Raw genomic sequence first — 25093 nt, 5'->3', positions numbered from 1 at the left:
GGGGGTGAAGGTGGATGAGCATCTTGTGGTTGTCATCATCTCGTCTTCCGTAACAGGAATATTTTGTGGAGTTCATATCCTTGTTGACAACAGCAATTGTTTGCTTAATTTTGTGTGTTTTTTGTCTTTTTTGGGCATTTTTATTTATTTTATTTCTTTATTTTATTTTTTAGTTTTTCTTCAACAGAAAAAGTTCTTAGCAATGGCGTATGTCCAAAAACTTACATCAAGTCATGCACTCCCATTGCACAAATCTTTTAAAGATACTATTTTTAGGTAATGATGACAATTAGTCATATTTATGTATTTAATGAACACTATCATATTTTAAAGTTAGTTTAATTTTTTCCTTGTAAATTAAGGTGGGTGAACCTAAATATGACTGATGCTATATGTCGGTTCCAAGTTCTAGAAAACATGTACTTTGTTTGCATTTAAAATGGTGTCTGAAAGTGACACATATTAGTTGGTTCACCTAGAACAATGTTTAAATACATTTTGTGAATATGATTATCCTTAAAAAAAACTATACTTCTATAGTAATTGTGTAATGATCAAAGTACTATTAAAGATAAGGATTTATCCGAATGTTTAGAAAAGTACTGCAGTTGATGGTTACGTTGATTGGAAGTTTTACGAGTAGGTTTTAACCCGATAGAATCTCAACAGTGTAAAGAGATGATATTGTGCAGTTTAAGTTTTCTGAATATATTTGTTGGATATTTGTCTTGGTGAATAATTTATTTTTTGTAAATCACAAACAGTCATTGTATTAATTATATTGCATGCATTATAATGCATTATATTAATGCTTTTCCAAATATCCTCTATTGTTTAGTATGACATAATATGGCACTCTACTGAGCCATTAAATCTCTGAAATCTACCTTCTCTACTGGTCCTGATGGAATAGCTAACGTTATCTTGAAGGGTTGTTTGCATCTTGCTGCAACAGATTTTTAATATCAGCATTAAAACTCAAGACTTTCCTTCCAAATGGAAAATTTCTTAAAGTTATCCCACTTCACAAAAATGGAAACAAATTAAATGTTTATAATTATACTCCTATATCATTGCTTAGTGGTTTCTCGAAAATATTTGAAAAAAATGATTTTCTAACACCTAATTTTATTTATATGATAGACTGTCAGCTTGGTTTTAGAATAGGAATGACAGCTACGACAAATTTACATATACAGTAAACTCCCGGTATACCGCGCCCCGATAGATCGCGGAATCGGGTATATCGCGGGTCAAACCATGTCCCCCAATCAGAAATGAATAATAATAATAATAACACAGTAGAACCTCGTTAATTCGTGATGGTTGGGACCGAGATAATCACGGATTACCGAATTTCACGGACTAGCGATTAAAAGCCCGGAAGGTCTCGTCAAGCTTCTCAGACACCGGCGTGCAGCTGGGTTAAGGCCAAGGTCATGTGACGTAACATCTCCCGAGGCTTACTGCGCCTTGGCAGCAGATGGATAAAAAATAGTAAACTCTCCATTATTCGTGTTAATTGGGACCCGCCGATGCCCGGCTAATTAAAATCCTGTAAAAAAAAAGTAATAAACCCGGATAATCCGTTCACGGTAAAGACCGTCTTCGAATTAGTCTCGGCTTAAAAAAATACGGCACTGCCTAGCCATTAGTTCACGGTCATTTACAACAGCCGAAGAGAGAAAGATAAGATCGTGCTGAACTTGCACACATAAATTTTGGGTAGGCCCCCCTTCCCCCCCCCTCTCAATCATCCCACTTCGTCCAGCCGAATGCCAGCCAGACACGTCACTCGCCAGGCGCCTGCCGTGCGTTGGCGGGTGGAAACAAACAAAGGGAAACGGGAAGCAGAAGTCAGGACATCCCCCTCAAGTTTAAAGAGTGACAAATGTGACAGCTGAAAGGGGGACGACACAAAGGGTCGGTACAAACAGCGTTGCAGAGTTTGGCGGCCCATGCAAAGGCTTGCAGTGTTTGCCGGCCGCAGGCCCGCGTGACGTTAATTTTAAGCGCTGACAATTTTTACTTCTCTTTTTTTTTCTGCACTTTTAAATCGTCCCGGATTATCCGATTCCCGAATTAGCGCGTCAAGGATTAACGAGTTTCTACTGTAATAATAATGGAATAAATGATTGACAGCCGATTAGGATAATTTTGCGTTGTAACTCACAAACTAAGCATCGGGCAGAAAAAAGCCTAGGCGTAGAAAATGTCCGCAGTGAAATTCTAAACAAGATATCTCCGTACATTATTCCCCTATCTTGTAGTGTTTTCAAATTATGATCCAATCCAGACCAGTGTTATTTTCTGAAACATTAGTTCTTAACATTTTTTTTAACCCACAAATAAAGCATCGGACAGGGGACCCGATAAAGCCTACCGTCCAGCGACATTATCCAGCGTGACTCGGCTGGGGATTGATTTTGGATAGGTTTGGTTGACGGCAAGCGCTGGGAGGGGAGAGGCGAGCCGAGAATATGCGACCAAGACACCCGGGTAGACGGGAGGAGTGGAATATAAGCGCCAGTGATGAGAGGGGCGATTAAGCCGAAAGGGGGGAAGTCTGGTGACCTTGAGTAGTTCACTCATTTCCGTCTGCACACTTCTCGTGGTCACGTGTGTTGACAAGCGGAGACATATAAATGTTTTGTTACAACTTGAACCTACAGACGTAATATTATTCGTTGTATTATACACGTTCATCTTTTTACTTTGGTATAATGTTTTAACATTAAATAATAAAGTAAATCAGCTAGCGTAATTTTAATCTTTGCCGAGGAATTCCCAGTGGTCCAATACTTACGTGAACCATACTGTACCACTTTTGCCGTGAGGTAGTAAACAAGCCCCGGAAATGTTTATGTGTAGCAGCCTCCCGACCTTTAACCAGAGGCTGGGGAATATAACACTTGCCGATTCGAGCCACACACACTCAGCAACTCGACAAAGCGTCGGATGGAATAAGTAAAGACAAAGTTTAACAGACTTTTTAATACGGCGCCACTGATTGCGCTAAAATTATTTTGGCGCAATTTTTGTATCCCACATGTGACCATTTATAATTTACTGTAAGCATGGATAACAAAGTTTAACCACTTTACACGATAGACGATTCTTTATTTTATATTGTACGAATGCTAGAATAGTTTTTTACGTATCTGCTGCATACTTCTGCAAAAGACACGCTATTTGTAAGTACGTAAATCTAGAATTTTTATTTTGTCAATCAAACTCGGTACTTTGCGATTCATATTCGGTTTGAAGTATTACTATGGCCTTTCTATTTAGAAGACTTTGACCACAAAATCGTGTGTAACCGCACACACTGCACTTACTTTGTTACGGACACTCAGACGAAGCAGATACTGTGGCTGACACCACGAGACTGGCAGCAGCTTGTGTGCCGCACGTGTGTATGGCGGCGTGTGGCGCGCTCGTAGGCCGTGCGACAAACTGTGCGCGGCATGCGGAAAAATAAAAAATAAAATTCAACATTTAATATTTATATTTACAATTTATTATTTTTATTTTTTCACCCGCGTTTAGTGAAAACTGCGGATGCAAAGTCCGCACAAAGGCGGGCCGTCTATACTGTGCGTGCTTGCCGACCTATTAGAACACAGGCGGTGTTTTATGCCTTTTGACCTTGGTCACATCGAAACATCGCGGTTATGCAACAACGCGGGTAAAAGTTATGTCCCCCGACAACCGCGTTAAATAGGGAGTGTACTGTACTCCTTAATCCTATATATTGAAGTAACAAATAGGGGTCAGGTAGATGCGTGTTACTTTGATCTGGCCAAAGCTTTTGATACATTGAATCACTCTATATTATGTACTTGATAAATTATCCAAAATTGGTTTGTGTCACATATATTTAGTTTGGTTCTCCAGCTATCTTAATAATAGATATTTCTTTGTTTCAAATAACAATTAAAAATCCTCCATACATCGTGTGAGTTCTGGTGTCCTACAAGGAGGTACTCTTATCTTCGTTAATGATATCACTACAGTTATAAATCATTCTTACCATCTGTTATTTGTTGTTGATTTTAAAAATATGCAGAAAAATTACCACAATTCATGATTGTTTGATACTTCTATCTGTTATTGATGAAATTGAAAATTGGTGTGGTTAAAATCTTGCTGCTCTTAATAAAGAAAAGTTGAATATTATTATGTTTTCACTAGGAAATCCTCGTATTCAATATTAGCCTTAATCAAATTCATTACTTACCATGCATGAAACACTGATTCTATTCTTTCCTATTGTTTAGCTTTAGTAAGAACAAAATTAGAATACGGCTCGGTTGTATGGAACAGTCATATAGTGATAAAATTGAAAACATTCAAAACAAATTCTTGAAAATGATTTATCTAAGAAAATTACCTAAAACAAATGTCGCATCACTTGTTGAACATATAAAACTATTGGATGCACTATTGGTTTGTAATTGTTGTAATTATAAATTTAACTGCAAACATTTATGACATTTATGAGATAATACTGGCCTTAGAGAGCCATAATTTAATAGTCATTTACATTATATTATTTGTTCAATTCATAATATACATGACATAATCTATAGATTAATCACTAATTTTAAATATCTTGATAAATATTTATATTTCTTTGATAATCAAGCTAGTAGTGTTAAAAACTGTTCTATTCTTAATAATCAAACATGGAAAAATTAAGATTTGTAATAATGTTTGTGTTTACTTATGACTTTTTGAATTAGTCATTGAATGGATACTGGTTTAATGTGGTGTGAAATGTCTGTTTAATTTTATGTGTATATATTTATTAATTAAAAAAATAATCAAATATTTAAATAAAGGAACTATTAAAATACAGCTATTTTTTTACATGCAATTCAATAGAGTAGAAGTTCAATTATCCGAATTAATTGGGACCATACCTGATCCGGATAGCCAAATATCTGAATAATTGGATAATAATGAAAAATAGGTAGTAATTTCTTAAAAAAAAAAAAAAATAACGCAGATTAATTGTACAGAATATGTTCAGTAAAAATGTATGTACTGTATTTATTTTAATAATCGGACTGCATTCGGAGCAACCAGGAATTTTTAAGAGAATGTTCTCTAACGACACATTGTCCTCGTCCTTTTTTTCTTACCTTTCTTTATCTGCAAGTTCACATTTGTTTCTTGTTCTTTCTCTGTCTGTACTTCCTCCTCAGTTAAAATGCCTTTCAGTTTGTTCAAAGCTCTTTTTAATATGCATGTTTTCACCAAATTCCATGCTTCTGCCACCATATAAGATCAATCTTTTTAATTAATTTTGTTGATGAGCCACAATGCTTTCTTCATTTTCATCTTCTGTCAAAAGTTTCCTCAACAGTAGTCTTTTGTAGTGTCACTTCATAGTTTCAATACCTGATTGGTCCATTGGCTGCAGCAAACTGGTAACTTTTGGTGGCAGCAAAAGGGTTTTAAAACATTCTTTTTCTCTGTCAAGAAGGCTTTCTGGGGGGTGGGTGGATACATTATCCAGAATCAACATAACCTTACTGCCTTCTTTTCCTATAGCCTTCTAATATTTTTTTATTTCAGGTATGAAAATTGAATCATACCATTCGGTAAACAAAACACCGGTCATCCAGGCCTTCGGTTGATTTTTGTAAAATACGAGAAGTAATTTTACATTTTTGAAAACCCGGGGGCTTTTTGATTTGCCTATCAACAGGTGACGAATTTTGTGATTTCTTGTAGAGTTGGCACAATTCAGCACAGTAACACGGTCATTGCTAACCTTATGGCCGGGCATACTACTTTCCCTTTTAGAAGGTAGAGTGGATTTAGGAAAAGCCTTCCAAATAAGGCTAGTCTAGTCTGCATTATATATAAACTTTGGGTCATTCAACCCTGCTTCACTTTTGAATCTTTCAATGAATTTTACCGCTGCTTTAGGGTCGGCTGAAAGTTTCTCGCCACGTAAATCTAACTCTCGAATGCCATGTCTTGCCTTGAAGTTTCGTATACACCCATTACTCGCTTGAAATGAAGACAAGGGTTCTATTTTCCCGGCTAACAGTTTTGCTTTTTCACAAATAATCTGTCCTGTAAGAGGGTTTCCCAATGGTCGATGCTGCAAAAACCACTTGAATACAGCCTCTTCAAGAACTTTGTTTTCTGGTGTTTTCATGGCATTTCTAGACGAACTACCATCTTCATTTTCAAGGACAGACATAAAGTTTAAAATTGAAGATTTGTTTTTTTTTAATGTCCGAAATTGTTCATGATCCGACGCCAAACTCCTCAGCTAACTGCTTGCCAGTCTTTCCTTTATCCACTTGTTCAAGGATTTTTATTTTGTCTGCCAGCAATAACAACATGTTATCTTTTATATGACATAATGCACAGAAAAATAAAACACTCACACAAACAGAAACATACATGGAAGACAGAACGAATAGCGACAAACCAGTCTGGGTGAAGGACACAGACTAACTGGCTGGCAACTGGCACTGACAAAACAAACAGTGCTCGCTTGAATGATGACTCATCGTCTGCGTATGCAGTAGCTGCTACAGTACACTCACTGTAAGAAGAGCCCAACAAAGCGCGCATAACTGATTGTACAGTAACAAATAATAACTGTCTAAAGAAACTACATAAATTGCTGGTTTAATAAAATTACGATTTTTTGTTCTCACGGCGATCCGGATAGCTGGAGTACGGATAGTTGGAGTTCCACTGTACCTTTATTTTTTCTATACTTACCATAAGGTTCTTGCGTATCTTATGCTATTTTTTGTTATTAATTGTAGATGTGTTTAGTTGTGTTTTGTCTTTTGTCTCCGTCCTGTCTATTTGTAGTGCCTGCTTACTTGTGGTGCCTGCATGCTTGTGGTGCCTGCCTTCATGTGCTGCCTTCCTGAGGGTGGTGCCTACCTGCAGATGGTCCTTTCCTGTGTGTTATGCCTGATTGTGGTGCCTGCCTGCAGGCGGAGCCTACCTTCATGCAGTGCCTGCAATTAGGCCCTTGTATATTTTTGTCTCTTCTTTTTTGTTTTGTATTTGTCTTTGATTGTTTGTTTGTTTGTATATGTTTGATTGTTATCTGTTGTGTCCACCTTCGAAGTTCCTCAACTGTTGGTGGGCATGGTACAAATGATAAATTAATAACTAAATAAATAAATAAATAAATAAATGACTTCAGGGAGAAAATAAATGATTACTTCATGCTGTTGATTGTAAATGTTTTAATAATTACTTTTGTCAATCAGTGTTGGAAACTTTTATTGCAAGCTTTGGATAAATAGTTTAAAAATATAGTTTGGCAAGAATAAATAATATGAACTTTAATAAAGTGCTTGTGTTCTATTTAAAATTGCTATTTTTATGGTAGAATTTAATCTTTTTTTTATAATAGTAAGAAAATTAATTTGTTTAGATAATTTAATTATTTATAAAATGACCGTGGTTTGGTGTAATATTAAGAGTAGGATGCAGGAAAGCAAACTGGCAAGCCATTGTGGATGTTTCACAAAATGTACATTAGATTGCAGCAGAACCACCTAAGAACTTTTCATACCTGAAAATTACTTTGACATAAAATTAAATGATCCGAGCAAAAAAAATTCACTAGTCATGATTTACCCTCTTGCGGAACATTTGTTTTGTTTTATCGCATAATTGCGCACCAATATTTTATGGTGTCAAAATTTGATTAAAAAAAACCTCTCGTGTAAACGTTGCATGAGGTTTTTGGTCCTGCTATTAGATTCCAAGCGCTTTATGTAGGTATTTTTTCCGTATGAAACAACATATTTTAAAGTAGAAATCTAATATTTATTCAGACATTACTACTTACTTATTTAATCCACGGAAATACGAAGTTGTCTGATGTGTAAATTTTCTTTTAAAGGCTTTTTAAATGTTATAACCTTTATCTGTTCGTCTGCGTCCCCGCGGTGTACTGCTTATAAAAATGTAGCCAGCGCTAGTTGGCATCATTCATGTTTGGCTATGTTGCTTCCCGTATAGAGCGCGCACATGTAGTCGAATATCGATATCTCACCAATTGCATCCAACACGCGCTCTCCGTCGAGTGCCGAGTTAACTACATTTGATGGCCCACACTCTTTGCGGGTAAGTGTGCACTACGACGATAGTTATGCTTTAGTTCAGGCTCGCATCCGGGTCACAGATTATGTTTTTCTATTTAAAGTTGAAGAAAAGGTTTTGTTTTATGACTTATTAATTTAAATTGTTTGGCATACTTTTGTATATTCTACTTTTTAAATAAACGTACTTTCCATGAATGGGTTTTGTTTTTATGAATAACTTTACCTGATAAAAATTTTTATTTTTCTCATAAAAGGCACTTCCCTACTATTCAAATATGATTTTATTATAAAATGTGCGACGATTATGTGATAAAACAGGGTATTTCTACCTCTTCCCTCATTTTTTTTCACGTACCACCCCCATCTCAAATCCTTTGAGTGAGGTCTAGCCGACTCCTTCCTTTTCTCCTTACATTATTATGTAATTTTGATATTTTCAATGTACTAGCCTGCGAAGGAATAAAGAAACCCAGTTTAGGTGGTTGCTTGGGTAGGAATACGACCTTGTGCCCTCTAGCAGTGTTTGGCTCAACTTGTTCAGCTGAAATAACATGTACTGGGTTACACCGACTTTGTACCATAGCAATTACCAATTGCCTAATGTGGTGAATATCGTCACACTTTACCATTGTACTTACAGAACTTAAGCTATCTGTCTGACAAATGGCTGTACCACAGGGTTCGGATTACAATTATACATTAGGCAGATGATCTAGTACATATTTTTTCACACTATTGTGTTGTGTAACCACAATGATGTACACTTTAAAAAGTTTCCATACAACTAGCAGTTTCTTGACTTTTAGACTGAAACCACGTTATGCTAGTTGGAACAACTAAATGTTTATTGTCAATAAAAACTATCATGCTATTCAAGGCTGGATAGAAGATGTTACAATCATTAAAAACTAATTTTTTTTGTTGTATCTTGAATTTTATTGATACTTTATATCAGTAAGATAATGGCTTACCCACTAAACCAGATGTAACCTTTCACTAAATAATGGATTCTATATATACACCTCACCTGAGATTCAAACCTAGACGTCATGTCTTCACGAGCTGTCATCCTAACCATGCCCCAGAAGTAGGTTTTGGAAAAATAAAGATGCAAATTTTTACTGTTCAGATGTGTATCAGCATTGTCTTGCTATCAAATGCTGAGGAATTATATGTTAATTAATTTTTTTAATCATATGCTAGTGTGATCATCAATAGGTGTTTCATTGTTTCTTATGTTTTTTTTAGTGAAGGGAAACATGTAATGGTGGAACCGAAGTTCTATGGAGTGACAGAGAATGTGACTTCAACATTTCCAACAAGAGCTTGCTACCCTTCTCAAAGCATTGAACAGAAAAATCTGTTTGAAAAGACTTTGGATGAAATGATTTCAAGTAAGTGATTCATGTATTTTTTTAATATATAGTAAAATTAACAGATGGAAAATTAAAATTTTCAATTGTTATGTGTATTAATTTTGCATTAAGGAAGTCTTGTTTCGACGAACAATGGTAAGGTTGTATATATAACCAGGGTGGCCACTCACCGGGAAAACCGGGAAATATCAGGGATTTCACTATCACCTGGAATTATCAGGGAAATCTCAGGGATTTTTCTCTTAATACCGGGAGGTTGTTTTTGCCTATCTGAATATATTTATTTTTAAATTGCAGGGTGTATACATACCTGGAACAACAGGATTTGTATAGAAAATATAATACCCATAAATAAAAAATAATGGATATTTGGTCCTGTGCCTCACAAACCTTAGCTTACTTACTTTCGTGTTTCGTGTTTACCAGCGTGCAATTGTAGCGCCGGGATTTTGCGGTATGCATGCGCCATGCGGGGCCGTATCAATGCGCACTTGTATGCGCCTTTCGGGGCCTCTCAACTGCGCAGTCGCGAGTAGAATGAAATGTTGTTTAGTGTTTACAGTTTTTTTTTAAATGGCGGGTGTGTATGAGTGGCCTTAATAATTAACTATGTTTAGCAAACAGTGTTCAGATTTTATCGGCTACAGTATGTTTGCGGCTTATTGAAATGGTTGGCTTCTATTTGTATTTTGCAGTGTTGCAGTGTGTTTGTGTAGAATAGAAGGTACATTTTTTCATGCGACTTGTAAAATGAATGCCAATTATAAGTGCAAGTTTTCACAAGGACTGGCTTGTTGATCAGCGGTTTAAGGAATGGCTTCGCCCAGTAAAATAAAATCCATTCTCTGCGGCATGCAGTTTGTGCAACACTACCGTTTCATTAAGTAATATGGGAAAGACTGCAGTGAGGAGTCATTTAAATGGCAAGAAACATAAATCGATAACAAAGCTTTCGGGTTTGGGATGCACATTGGACGTATTTTTTAATTGTGCTGATAAATCACCTCGTGGATCTGAGATTACACCTGACTTATTTTCGCAGCAGTCTTCTACGCCAGCAGCTACTGCTGTTACAATTATATCAGAAAACACTACAGCTGTAAGTGAGGTTAAATCTAGGCAAGAGTCATGTGGTATGAATAGGTTTATTATGAATGAAAATGTGGCTCATGCAGAGATCATTTGGTGTGTTTTAACAGTTATGTCACTTATGTCAGTTCGCAGTGCGAACCTAAATGCATCGTATTTAAAGGTTGTGTTTCCTGATTCTATGATTGCCCAAAAAATGCAGCTACACCGGACAAAAATTTCTTATCTGGTCGTGTATGGTTTGGCACCATAATTCCATAGAGAACTTGTTAAAATGTGTTCAGATGCTTCACACTGTAATAGGGTGGGGGCCTTACTAAGTGTTGAGGGAGGCCAGAACCTGGCATGGACTGGGGTATACGTGAATGGAATAGATCAGGTATGCAAGGTAAATGGTTTCAGGTACACAGACATTTTATTCAAATTCAAAATTAATTCAAAAAACATTACGTTAACATTTCTGATAATGTTAAGTTTAAACAATGCAAGGCTGAATACATAAAGTGGGAACAATTTCTGACAAAGCGAGTTAGTTGACAATTATAATTTTAATGGGTAAGCCGGCTACACTGTAAGCGATCCAAACAACGATCGTCAAAAAGAGACAATGCGCAGTTAACTCGAAACACAAGCATTGCCACGAATGAAGTTATATTACAAAATTAAATTACAAAACTACTGCAAAGTGCAGGTACAAGAAAGAAAGAAGTTACATTATTCTTTAAAAAACTTAAACAAAAAAATACGTGCGACGACATTTCAGGGGGAGACAGTTACAAACAGAAAAATGGAAGCGAAGATGAAGTTAAATTTAATGCAATATTCCAAACAATTATTGATGGTGGCGGCCGAAAAGGAATTTAGACAGAAGAAATTCAAGAACGAATGACTCTACATTAGGGTGAGGGCCACCGCCTCACTGACGACTCAAAAACCAATTTACATTTCTCCCCTGAGGTCGCACACGCACGAAGTTCAACTAGAACCTCTCGGACTACATGCTAGTAGAATTACAACAGATCATCTACTGCTGAAAACCGAGCCTGACTAAGTAAACCAGCAGAAGAAGGCCCTCAACATGGTTGCAGCTGAATTTATAAGCTCGCGCCGCAGCGCACGCATGCGCCGATCAAGTGGAGGGGGAAACGAGTAAAAATTGAACATCACTAGGAAGGGGAAAGGGAGGGAGAAGGAGGAGGGGAACGGAGTGCCGGAGGCCCGCGGCGGCGCGCGCAGTTTTGAATCTAGCGGACCCAACCGCTACAACTCCCCTGCCCTTAAACCATGGTACCCGCCGCCCTCTCCAACTTCAGAACAATGTCATAGTTAATGTTCAATTTTAGACGAACACATAATTATTAATAACTTAACTGTCAGTGAAAGATAAATACACCGAATATAATGGCCAAGGATTCTTAAAGGATTACAAAGGTCAAATACAAAGACCAAAGGGAGCATCTTCAGCGCTGAAGACTTTTCTTGATCTTGAGGGACGTCCCAGGAAAGTTCATTTTTCAAACAATTTGTTGCAACGAGCTCCATAGCTCGTACGTCGACAGACAGACGCATCTCCGGACGCAACTGCCGCAGGCTTCCCCAAGGCAGCTGACGCCGATAGCTCCTGGCAGGCTCGACTCTTCACCTCGTACCCCTGTCGAGCGGGTTGCATGCTCACAGGGGCGAGGGCTTCCAGATGCAATTGCGTGCATCAAGCAGGCTCGCATGCGGCATGCATCACGGCTCCAGACTGGCGGAACGGAATCTCACACCGGCACGCCAGCACGGCAGAACAGCCTGCCGCTCGCTCACCCAGGGACAGCATCCATCAACCGCGGCGACTCAGGTTGGCACCTCAGGGCGAGCCAGGGAAGAGCGGCACAGCAGCATGCTGATGCGGAACTTCGAATGACGGAGTCGCACGGACGGCGAATAAGGCAGGCGGCCTCGTAGACGCAGCAAAAAGCGGGCGGGCACCAGTGACCACGATGGAGTGGGCAGGCGGAGGAGCCTCAGGTCCGTAGCTGCGCAGATCCTCTCGAGGGCACGGCATCCGCGATGAGGAAGGAGGGGGGAGGAACAATAACCATACCAAACTGAAAACAAAAAAAAAAACACAAAACCAGACGCGCACGCCAAAACAACAGCAAACCCTCAAATTAAGTATTAAACTTTTCTAACTGCCAGACATGAGCCTTTCTAAATTTTTTAGAACCAGATGTACTGTGCATCAACACAGTATTCTCACTAAGAAATCTGTTTATGACGTAAGGTCCAACATAAGGCAGTATTAATTTAACATTAATCATTTCAGCCCTATTTGGTAGCAAAAAATTCTTTACTAGGACCAGCTGTCCAACAGAAAAACCATGAGGCCTCCGGGAAGCGTTATATGAACTAGCAACAGCTTGCCGAGCCTTCGTGAGATTACATGCCACACTATCCAGCACGGCCTCCAGTGACTCGTCATCCGAGGCAGCCTCCAGGGGCGGCAGTCCCCACATGTTAAGGAGAGGGTGGGTCAGCACCCTACCTAGAAATGGAATTGAAGGAGGGAATCGAGTAGCGGAATGCACAGCTGAATTAAGCCCTACATTGATAAAATGCAGGTCGCTGTCCCATAGCGACTGATCATCCCTGTAGAAAGCAGTTAGAATGCTCTTAAGCACTTTATTGACTCGCTCTGATTGATTGCCCTGGGGGCAGTAAGGACTACTACTGTAAATAGGCTTAATGGCCCATTGAAAACACATGTCTTTGAACTTTATAGAGCGAAAGTAACCTGCGTTATCAGACGTGATCAAAGCAGGCGCACCAAAAAATTTCCACACCTGATCTCGTAAGGCTTTAACAATGCTATTTGCTTTCATATTCTTTAAGGGGATAAGCAACACAAATTTTGAAAAAATGTCAAGAATAACCAAAATACAATTGTTACCTTTTTTAGAACGTGTTAGGGGACCAAAAATGTCAATGTGAAGCACATGCCAGGGGGCAACAGGAGCATCAGCACAATACAAGCCGACTTTGGCACACTGCGGCGGTTTCGAGACTTGACAATCTCGACAAGTTCGCACGTGTTTTTGAACATCAGCTCGCAATTCAGGCCAAGCTAAATGTGCACTAATTCGACGGAACGTTTTGTCGATGCCCAAATGTGCACCCAATAAGGAATCGTGAAAATATTTCAAAACTATAGGGCGGAGGGATGCAGGAACAACAACCTTCCTTTGCCTCCCAGATGTCCCGGAATAGTATACAACACCCTGTTCCTCAACATATGGCACGGCTTTATCGGCACTCAAATCCTTCCGGATTTGAACACACAAAGGATCCTCCTGTTGACATTGATGAATACTAAGAAAAGATTCCGGAAATACTTTACAAACAGCTGCACACATCGGCTGTGTTTCATCCGCAGACGAAACACGAGTCGCAAACTCGTCAGGCGAAAACATTCGCGAGAGTGCATCTGCGACAACGTTGTCACTACCCTTAATATGATGCAGTTTGAATTTGAAGCGGGACAGTCTTAACACCCAGCGCCCTAGTTTACCGAGCTGGTTCGGATGGTTAAACAGCCAACTGAGCGCTTGATTGTCCGTGAACAAATCGAATTCGTGACAATCGAGATAAGACGCGAATTTCTCGATGCCAAACAGACATGCTAAAGCTTCCTTCTCGTAGGTACCCAGACGTCGTTCCCCGTCAGTAAGTGTTCTACTGGCATAGGCAATAGGGCGCAACCTATCGTTTTCAATATGCCCCAATACAGCACCTACCGTGATGCTTGACGCATCTACCTGGAGGGCGAACCTGCGTTGGAAGTCAGGAAGAACCAAGACAGGGGGAGAAGAGATCAAGGCCTTAAGACTGTCAAAGGACTTCCGTTGAGCGTCGCCCCACTCAAAAACAACATTCTTTTTTCGCAACGTATTAAGTGGACCACAAACTGCGGCGTAATCGGGAATGAAACGAGCATAATATCCCGTCATGCAGAGAAATCTCTGAACTCCTCTGACATTCCTATGAGGAGGGAAGTTTACAATGGGGGAAACTTTATCGGGATCCATTATGAGTTTGCCTTGCGAAATAATGTAACCAAAAAATTTAACATACTCTTTTCCCAGATGAATTTTTTCGGGATTAACTGTCAAGTTAGCGGCTCTGAGACGATCAAACACCTGACACAAATGTTGCTTGTGCTGTTCCAGGTTATCACTGTAGACGATAATATCGTCAATGTAATTGAAGACTGATTTAAATTTTAAGTCGCTTAGAATATGATCAAGCACTCGGCTCATCGCCTGGCTACCAAAATACACACCCATGGGCACACGATTAAACTGAAATTGCCCCCACGGGGTCAAAAATGCAGTATATTTGCGACAATCTGGATGCAACAAACATTGGTGGAAACTAGCATTTAAATCAATGACGGAAAATATTGCGGCATTCCCTAGATGTTGAAGGGCGCTCTCTACGGTTGGCAACTCGTAGCTGTCCTCCTTAATTTTATCATTCAGTTCCTTGTAATTGTGTACCAGCCGAAATTCCCCCGCTTCCTTTTTAGGGACTAAAAGGGAAGGCGAACTGAAATCGGAAACAGACGGAGCAATAACTCCTGCTTCTAGGAGTCGATCGATAATGTTTTTCAACTTTTGCAATTTGGGAGGAGAAATTATATGTCCTTTAGCTCTAACAGGAGTCGTGTCCTTTAAATAAAATTTATAGGGCATGACGTCACACCTGCCTATCCGGTTGGAAATTACGTCAGAATACCTGTTCATGACGTCAGCAATGACCGCGTCCCTACTTATGACGTCAGACGTGTCGGCGCACGACATGACGATAGGAGCGGAGTCCTGATGAATAAGTTTAATTTTACGTGCAGGATGAAAACCAAAAACCAGTTCCTGGTTAACGACGTCTAACAAACATTGCGTCTTTCCCAGAAAATCTAAACCTAGAATAAGCGGGTGACATAACCCGGGAACAACATTAAAGTGCCAGTTCCAAGAGAAACCCGCGATCTTAATGTGCATTTCAACTTCTACGTCTGACGTAACAATCACGCCGTTGGCGACACAAATTTTTACGTCAGAGCCAGTGCATACATGGCGTAACAATTGTGGATGTTTGATGCAACATGCATCGAACAATTCGGAACTAATCAAAGAACGAGTAGCACCGGAATCAATTAAGGCCGGAATATTATTTCTGAGCAGACGAACGTGTACAAAATTATTGTACAAATAATGAGCGGCTTTCCTCAAGCGACGACCGTGGCGACCACTCGCACGCCCGGTCAAGGCCCGTTTCCCGGACATTGATTTCTGTAATGCCCAGTGCGCTTACAGTGAAAACATTTTCGCTGCTCGCGGCTCACAGCGGGCTGCGTGCACTCAGACACCGCGTGGCCGTAAGTACAGCAGTAGGCACACCTGGGACGGTTAGAGGACGGGCCGGGCGCATTAGCCGACTCATGACGTCTGCTGGCGGCAAAACTCGCCCCGACAGAGGGATCACTTACACTAGCCGCACACTCAACTTGCCACGTTACGTGCACCGCGCGAGCAGGTACGGTGTTGACTTGAGACGTAAACTGAACATTAGGAGAATTGAATTTAGAATTAGAATTAGAAACAGGAACAAAACTGCCTGGAGTGGGCTTGGGAGTGAAAATCCTCGTGATATTTTTTGACAGCTAGCAATCTATTCTCCACTTCTGAGCTCCACTTACGGAGAGCACTCAGACTGGAAGGAGGGCTAAGCATGGCGCTATGCTGTAACACTAGCGGAGACACGTTACCGACAATAGTTTGCGTTAATTCCGTCTCAGGGAGGTTCAACTCCAGTATCTCAGTATAGGCCGCAACTGAATTAATGAATTGCAACAGGGGATCATCAGGCTTCTGAAACCTGAATACAAGTTCACGTTTACACGTTTCTAGCACACGTGGCGGACAGGCAAACTGTAGCACAGACGTCTTGAACTGTGCGAATGTCAGATTCTGATTTACGACGTCAGTGAGCAGTGGCAAAAACGCCGGTCCACACAGGCTCAAGAGAGCTTTCAAAAACTCCACCTCATTGACTAACTTTAAACCAGCTAAACGTGCCGCGGCACTCAGAAAATCAAGAACCGCACGCGGTTCACAACTATGAGACGGTACCTCGTCTGACGACTCCCAGGCACCGCGCACGTGCCTGACGAGCAATCCACGAAGGGTCGCCACATTTGCGTCCTCCTCGAAAGGAACGGCTTCCTCCGTTAAAACCTGGATGAGGTCGTCTCTCCGCAAACGGTATATCCACCCGGTTGCCGGAGTCCCCATGGTTCATAAAAACAAAGAACAGAAACACGTAAGCACTCACAGTCCTGCAGCAGAGTAGCGCAGTTGTAATAGGTTGGGGGCCTTACTAAGTGTTGAGGGAGGCCAGAACCTGGCATGGACTGGGGTATACGTGAATGGAATAGATCAGGTATGCAAGGTAAATGGTTTCAGGTACACAGACATTTTATTCAAATTCAAAATTAATTCAAAAAACATTACGTTAACATTTCTGATAATGTTAAGTTTAAACAATGCAAGGCTGAATACATAAAGTGGGAACAATTTCTGACAAAGCGAGTTAGTTGACAATTATAATTTTAATGGGTAAGCCGGCTACACTGTAAGCGATCCAAACAACGATCGTCAAAAAGAGACAATGCGCAGTTAACTCGAAACACAAGCATTGCCACGAATGAAGTTATATTACAAAATTAAATTACAAAACTACTGCAAAGTGCAGGTACAAGAAAGAAAGAAGTTACATTATTCTTTAAAAAACTTTAACAAACAAATACGTGCGACGACATTTCAGGGGGAGACAGTTACAAACAGAAAAATGGAAGCGAAGATGAAGTTAAATTTAATGCAATATTCCAAACAATTATTGATGGTGGCGGCCGAAAAGGAATTTAGACAGAAGAAATTCAAGAACGAATGACTCTACATTAGGGTGAGGGCCACCGCCTCACTGACGACTCAAAAACCAATTTACATTTCTCCCCTGAGGTCGCACACGCACAAAGTTCAACTAGAACCTCTCGGACTACATGCTAGTAGAATTACAACAGATCATCTACTGCTGACAACCGAGCCTGACTAAGTAAACCAGCAGAAGAAGGCCCTCAACATGGTTGCAGCTGAAATTATAAGCTCGCGCCGCAGCGCACGCATGCGCCGATCAAGTGGAGGGGGAAACGAGTAAAAATTGAACATCACTAGGAAGGGGAAAGGGAGGGAGAAGGAGGAGGGGAACGGAGTGCCGGAGGCCCGCGACGGCGCGCACAGTTTTGAATCTAGCGGACCCAACCGCTACAACACATTGTTATTGGTTTCGATGAATCTCTGAACAAGGTGGCACAAAGATGTCAGATGGATGTTATGGTTAGGTTCTGGAATGAGGTAACCAATCGTGTAGTTACAAGGTATTTTTGTTCTGCATTTGTTGGGCATGCAACATCACAAGACCTGTTAAAAGCCCTGACTTCAGCCTTAAGTGAGATTGATTTGTATAAAATTGTACAGGTTTCAATGGATGGGCCAAACGTTAATGTTAAGCTTATGAAAGATTTACTTGACTTTTTGAAGAAAGATCCAAGTGTTGCATCAATTTTGGATATTGGCAAATGTGGGCTGCATTCTCTTCATGAGGCTTTTAAGGCATCAATCAAGGCCACTGGGTGGAAGGTAATGGAGTTTCTGAGAGCTCTGTATTTCTTATTTAAAAATGTGCCTTCACGTGGAAGTAATTATATTCAGTATTCTGGCTCTTCTACTTTCCCATTGAAATTTTGTCCCCTACGATGGTTAGAAAACACCAATGTAGCAGAAAGAGCAATGATAATTGTGCCTTTTCTAGAAAAGTATGTAGTAGAAGTAACCAAAAAAAAAGTTCCACAGTGTAGCAGTTTCTCAGTCGTGTCAGAACTACTGAAAGATAAGTTTTTACTTTCCGAGCTAACTTTTTTCCATTCGTTGGCTTCCACTGTAGAGCCTTTCCTGACCGACTTTCAGTCTGATGCACCAATGGCACCTCTGTTGTTCGAGGCATTAAACTCACTGGTGAAAAATATCATGACAAAATTTGTCAAATCTGAGAAGCTGGACTCTTCTAGTAAGGTCATGGGTATTGATCTTTCTGATAAAAATAGTTTACTGGGAGCAAAGCATGTTGATATTGGTTATGCAACTCGTGATTCTCTGCGTAAAATCAAAAGTGCATCTGAACTGGAAATTATGCAATTTAAAAAATGATTGTAGGAATTGCTTGAAAAAGTTTTGTGAGAAAATGCTGGAATGTTCGCCTCTTAAATACTCTCTGACTGAGGGGATCTCCTGTCTCGATCCAGATGTTGTAGTGCGACCAACTCTGCGAAACAAACGTCTAAAGCAGACTCTAAAAATCTTGGTGGAAAACAACTGGATTTCCAGAACCAAAGCTGACAGAGTTGATAGTCAGTTCAGGGTTTTGTGTGATGCAGAAGATGTAAAAGGCACCATGAAGACATTTGTAAGAAAAGCGAATAAATTGGATAGTTTATGGATGAAACTTGTAGCCTCTCAACCAAATTGTGATGAGCTTGTATCCTTTCTTAAATTTGTCCTCATCTGGTTGCTTGGAAATGCAAATCTAGAGAGAGGTTTCTCAATTAATGGCGAGTGCTTAGTGGAAAACCTCAGAGAAGAATCACTTGTAGCCCAGAGACATGTTTATGATGGGGTAACAGCAGCAGGTGGAGTCGACGCCTTTATATCCAATATTTCTAAGGAAGTCATTCATGCTGCCCGAAACTCTCATGCTCGTTATAAGGAAGCAACGTCTAAAATGAAGGCTCAAAAAGAGGCCAATAATGATGTCGAAATTAAAAAAAAAAAAGAACTGCAATGGCTGTTAAAGATCTTGCTGTTAAAAAACAAAAACTCTTAGAAGAAGCAAAAAAGGAAGCTTCACTTATTGATGCAGAAATTGAGTCTCTTAAAAATACTTAGGTTTTAACAATTATTTTAATCAAAAGTTTTGTTTTATGTTTGTATACTGAAGTGAACTAGGATAGTGTTATGACTGATAAGTTTTCTGTTTGGAAATTTATACAAAATGATAAATTGGTTTTGAAGATCTATTTACATTAGAGGATGATTTGATGTTAGTAACTGACACTAACTTTCACAGACACAAGTTTATTTATTTTGCCCTTGATGATAAAGTCCATAAAATTTTCAACGATTTTGGAATGCAGGTATGTAACAGCTGCCTTAATTATGTACATACCATATAATGTAGCTTGCCAGGAAATGTATTTTGAAAGTTTAAATGAGTGTTATAAATATCAGGGAAATCTCAGTTTTCACATGGAAAAATCAGGGAATTTTATTTTGTAGATTGGGTGGCCACCCTGATAACTCACTTAAAATCCAAAAATAAAAGGAGTTCCTGAAACTACATTGTTTTTACAAAGTGAACTTTGGCAAAAATGAATCAAACTGAGTGATGTTTAGTTAACCGTATGTACCCAACTATGAATTGCTCATTTTATGCCGATTTTTAGTATAAAAAATATAGTGTGATCCTTGTGCGAATTTATAACTTTGGGTGTCCAAAAAATTCATTATTACATTGTGTCATTGAGTATGTGTGTAATAACTCTCCTGTGTTGCTTTTTAATATGTATAACATCACAAATAATTAAAAATTGTTTAGTTAAAATATCTCAGTAGTGCGTGAAAAACACCTTGAATAGTGCCATTGTGCTCGTCTGTTGCGCCGGCACGTTTGGTCTTGTTTTTGTCTCGTTTTGACTGTTGTGCTGAATTTTTTTAGGTTCAATATTTTTGTGCTGTCATCATTTGTAGGGATTTATTTCGTTCTGTTAGTCCATTTTTCTTTGTTTTTCTTTGTTTGTTGACCATATTCCTGTTGTGGAGTATTGTGTGGTGTTAAATCCTGACAACAGCAATTTTTTGCTTAATTTGTGTTTTTTGTCATTTGTGTTTTTTTGTAGTTTTCTTCTACAGACATACATGTGCTAAGCAATGGCGTACGTCCAAAAGCCTACATCAACTCTGAGAGCGTGTCCATGAACTGGCACTGTACACAATCTCCCAATGTTATTCGACAGGTTTGTAAGACGCAGTTGTGACCCGAAATCGTTGGTGCTTTGAAAGCCGTGTTTCAAAGCACAGCTTTTTACGTTCTCCTACTCGTCTGTCATAAATTTCTCTCTGACTGTAATGTGCGTGCTAGTTTTTATAGAAGTAACTGACAAGAAAGAATAACTTGCTGCCTTCTGGAAGAGAACTGGTAAAAAAAATTGCCGGGAAGGGATACACGGGTGTCTTTTTGTTATTAGGAGGGGTCGTAAAGCAGTAAGGGGAAGGGGTAGAAAATTAGCTGCAAGAATGTGTCTCACTCACTCCTACAGTAATAAATAAAGCACAGAAAGCAGATAAAAAGAGGACAGTGTTTCTTACGTGGCAATAAGCTGTGAGACGTTATCAAGAGCCATGCATCTCCTACAGCATACATTGTGTAGACACAAACAAAGTGTGTTAAAGCTCAAAAAAACTAACATTTTCCTGTAAAAAATCACCAACCCAAAAATTAATTTGTCACCAGAGATTTATAAAAATTTAGCCAATTTTTACAAATTGTCTACTTTCATGCACCCAAGCTCTACAAATGTGCCTGAATGAATAAATAAATGAATGTCATTGACACGAAGGTCACTAGACGACGAGAGTTGATGAACGGAATAAACTTGCAGGGGAAACTGGAGTATCCGGAGATGTCCCTTTGACTCGTAGCCCAATTAGCCATGTTACGCACTTACAAAAATCTGGATTTGGCCCAATCAGGAATTGAATCCGTATCGCCTTGGTGGTAGGCTAGGCGTGTGATTTGACCACAGCTTTCTTGGCCTCTGTGCAAATAAACAGATAACAGAAAGTTTGTTTCATGTTAACACAAGTGAATATTAAATAGGTTCCAAAATTGAAAATATTTTTAGCATTTATATAGTTTGTTTCATCACTGGCCATTTTAAATATAATTTATAAAACTTTTCTTCTACATAACTCCTCTGTTAACCATAAGTACTAACACTTTGGTTCATGACCACTCTTGTCCGAAAAGTCACTAAAAATTGTCCATTATTGGTTTTGGAAAAACTGTAAAGTAAGGTGGTTTATGAATTCCAAGTTTGTATCAACCCTAACTCTTTGCTCCACAACCACCATGTTTCCAACAGTGACCATGCAAAACATGTCTCCAACTTTTCACAGAATTGATTATTTTCAAGTATAAATAAATATTCAAATAAAAATCTATTTATGTATTATATGAATCGTACGCCTCCTTAATAACTTTAAAAAGACCTTAATTTGTTTTTAATTGGGTAAGGGCTTTTAAAGTCCTTAAATTTCACTAAGAATCCTTCAAAAAAACTTCTTACTAAAGACTGATAATGTTCTTTTGTTTCCGGTTTGGAAGCTAACAACGCTTCGTGCATGCGCAGTTACAAATGGCAAATTTTGGGCCACATGATTTGATCATATATGTATATATAAACATTTTGGATATTTTTTTGTAATTTGTATCACATTTTTAAACTAATAATGTGTGTTATACTGACTTACTTTTTACTTATAAAGTAAATGTTTTAGTGATCAAATGAAATATTAAGGCTACACATTTCAGGTGATCACACTGTTTGGGTAGGATATGTGTTCCAGAGATAAGTCAGATCACAAGGTGCTTATCTGTAAGAATTAAACTAACCAACAAAATAATTTTTTTCTTCCTTAACTGTTTAACATTGTTCCTTTTTGAGGGATTTTATTTTATGTGGAAAATGGTTTTCTACCTCTCTATGGTGGTGAATGCAATTAAATAAAGAGGTGCTTTAAAATACCTTAATTTTTGATTGCACAAGAGGGTATGAACCATGTATTATAAACTTAAAGTTAATTGCAACAAGCTACTCCCAGCGATGAAATGCTGGAGTCCTGCTTCTGGTATCCTGATTTTGGTTTTCAAAAGTTCATCAAGAAAACCACTTGAGGCAAATGGTTCCTTGGTTCATGGCTGACTGCTTCCCCCTTGAACAATATTACCGAGTTTATCTGTCTCTAATGACCCTGCCTGTTGAGATGCTATCACCATACAAACAAACAAACAAACAAAAAATAAATAATAGTTAAAAAAACTAAAAAAAAACCACGCTTTTATAGAAAATCCTACTAAAAAATATAAAATAAATTTTAATAAATTTGAATTAAAAATAGTGTAAACTAAAAAAATGTATTTTATTTTTAAAAAAAGCATGGGGTGCACGGTGTCAATAGTTATAATTATTTTATTGACAGATATGGGTAGAAGGATTATCATTTTGATAATATCTTAAAAAGCACCCCACGCTTTTTTTTAAATAAAATACATTTTTTTTATTTTACACTATTTTTAATTCAAAATTAAAATTTATTTTCTATTTTTTAGTTCAATTTTCTATAAAAGCGTGTTTTTTAGTTTTTTTTTAACTATTATTTATTTTCTACTTTTTAGTTGGGTTTATTTATAAAACCGTGTTTTTTTTTAATTTTTTTAAACTGTTATTTGTTATAATCTACTATTAATTCCGTGATAACTATAAGTAACTGTAATTATTTTCCAAATTATTAATGTGTACAGCTGTATTGATAGTCAAATCTCGATTTTAGAAGACATTCAAAGATTTTAACGTTATCAATGAATACAGTGAGACTTAATGATATAAGGTTATTAACGAACAAGTGATATTGACCAGTCTTACATACTGTACAAAATTAATACTGTGAAGCAGGAAAGGATGGGAGTTACGGATTAATTATTACGTGAAGCGGTCCACATTTACGTAACAGGAATTTTGGGAAGGATAAGGATTGAGAAAGGATGAGGAAAGGACCTTCTCAATGAGAGTGTATAGAATATGTGAGAAAAATTTGGATAGCCCGGACTGGGATTCAAACCCAGAGCCTTCCGATGACATGTCGGCTGCTCTACCAATGGGCGCTCAATGTACGATAAATATGGAACAAAGCGCCCCACGCTTTTTTCACAATAATACTAGTAGTTTTCATTCATTATTGTTTTAAGCTTATTTTAAAAATTATTTTTCACTTTTTAGTTCGATGTGCTTTAAAAGCGTGTTTATTAGTTTTTTTAAACTATATTTATTTTTCACTTTTTAGTTTGAATAGAAGGATTGGCGAAGTCCCAGACAAATTATTTGGCTTTACGGCACCAATCCCGAAATCTGTTGAAAAGAAAACAAATATTTTTTTTTAGCCGTGGACATGATTAGAACCCACGATCGGTGATTCCGTGGATTGACGTCATCAAAGACCCGCGCCTTAATCCGCTCGGCCAACAAACCAACTGTTGAAGATATATTGTAATAATACTAATACCCCGAGTGCTCGAGCATGCGCCGACGGTACGGTTGTCTCACTTGCTCTCACACAGAGGCTGGGTGAGGAAATTATTTAATCCTGTCGATCCTAATCAGGATAATGATATAAACTTATTAAATTAGTGTATTGTCACCGGTCCTCAATAAGTGTACGAAGTTTAGATTAAATCTGTCCGTTTAAAGTGGGTCAAAATCGAGTGCAAAGGAGTCGGTTACAAACATACAGGTGAAGCTAATATAAAGCGTGTAGAAAGATATAAAGGGAAACATGCATGCCAAGTAACATTGGTACTAAATTATATTAAAATAACTAGATTTGAACCTGCCTAACAGGTACCAACTTACACATTTTAGTACGGCTTAAAATATTTTTTACAAACTTTCAAAGTTGTAGAATCACACACATCGTAAATAATCTCTAAGGAAATGAAGTGGCCAACAGGCCACGCATTTTGTGAATGATTTTAAAAATTTGAGATATTTGCCAAATATTATTTTTTTTTTGCTAAAAATTTTTGTTTTATGAAATCATTTTTACATTTTCGGCAATAGCATCTTAAGATGTGAGGGCAGTACAGTTATTATTCATTTAAAGCGAGATTGGACCATTAAGCCAATCTTTGTGTAGTAAGTATCTCCGTTGATAAAATTTTTCACTGTGTTTATAGATTCAAACTTCTGGCGCTTGTGTGTTGATCAAAAAGTGTTATACAAAGATGCTGTTCATGCCAGCCTAATTAAGGCTGTGTAGTATATTTTCTTTCAGTAATGAAAATAATTGGATATTAACTTAAGTGGCCTCTTTTTTTACATTATTTTTTTTTTTTGTTTGTTTCAGGTACAGATTTGTTTGTTCCACCAAATAATGTGTGCATTGCATTTGATGAAATTGTTCTGAGGCATAGTCCCCTGGATAGTCTAAGGTAAGTTCAGGTGCAATAAGTTGTTCATATTCATAGTTTTTAGTGGGTTACTCTCTATAATTTTTAATGTTGGACTTTTTAAAAAAAATATGTATAATTTCTTAAAGT

At 38.4% G+C, this 25093-nt stretch overlaps 1 protein-coding gene across 5 annotated transcripts in view; it reads left to right on the top strand.

Moving 5' to 3' along the window:
- LOC134529112 (histone deacetylase 6) overlaps positions 1–25093 on the top strand; it is a 116008-nt gene that overhangs the window by 68058 nt on the left and 22857 nt on the right. For all 5 annotated transcript variants that reach the window (XM_063362866.1, XM_063362862.1, XM_063362865.1 and 2 more), the window contains 2 exons: positions 9351–9496; positions 24901–24985. In XM_063362866.1, the coding sequence (XP_063218936.1) occupies positions 9351–9496; positions 24901–24985 (231 nt within the window). The remainder of the gene's footprint in view (positions 1–9350; positions 9497–24900; positions 24986–25093) is intronic.

The sequence above is a fragment of the Bacillus rossius genome, chromosome 2 (assembly GCF_032445375.1).
Source record: "Bacillus rossius redtenbacheri isolate Brsri chromosome 2, Brsri_v3, whole genome shotgun sequence".
Taxonomy (NCBI): Eukaryota; Metazoa; Arthropoda; class Insecta; order Phasmatodea; family Bacillidae; genus Bacillus; species Bacillus rossius.
The sequence above is the reverse complement of the archived record's forward strand: the minus strand, read 5'-3'. Positions and strand labels throughout refer to the sequence as shown.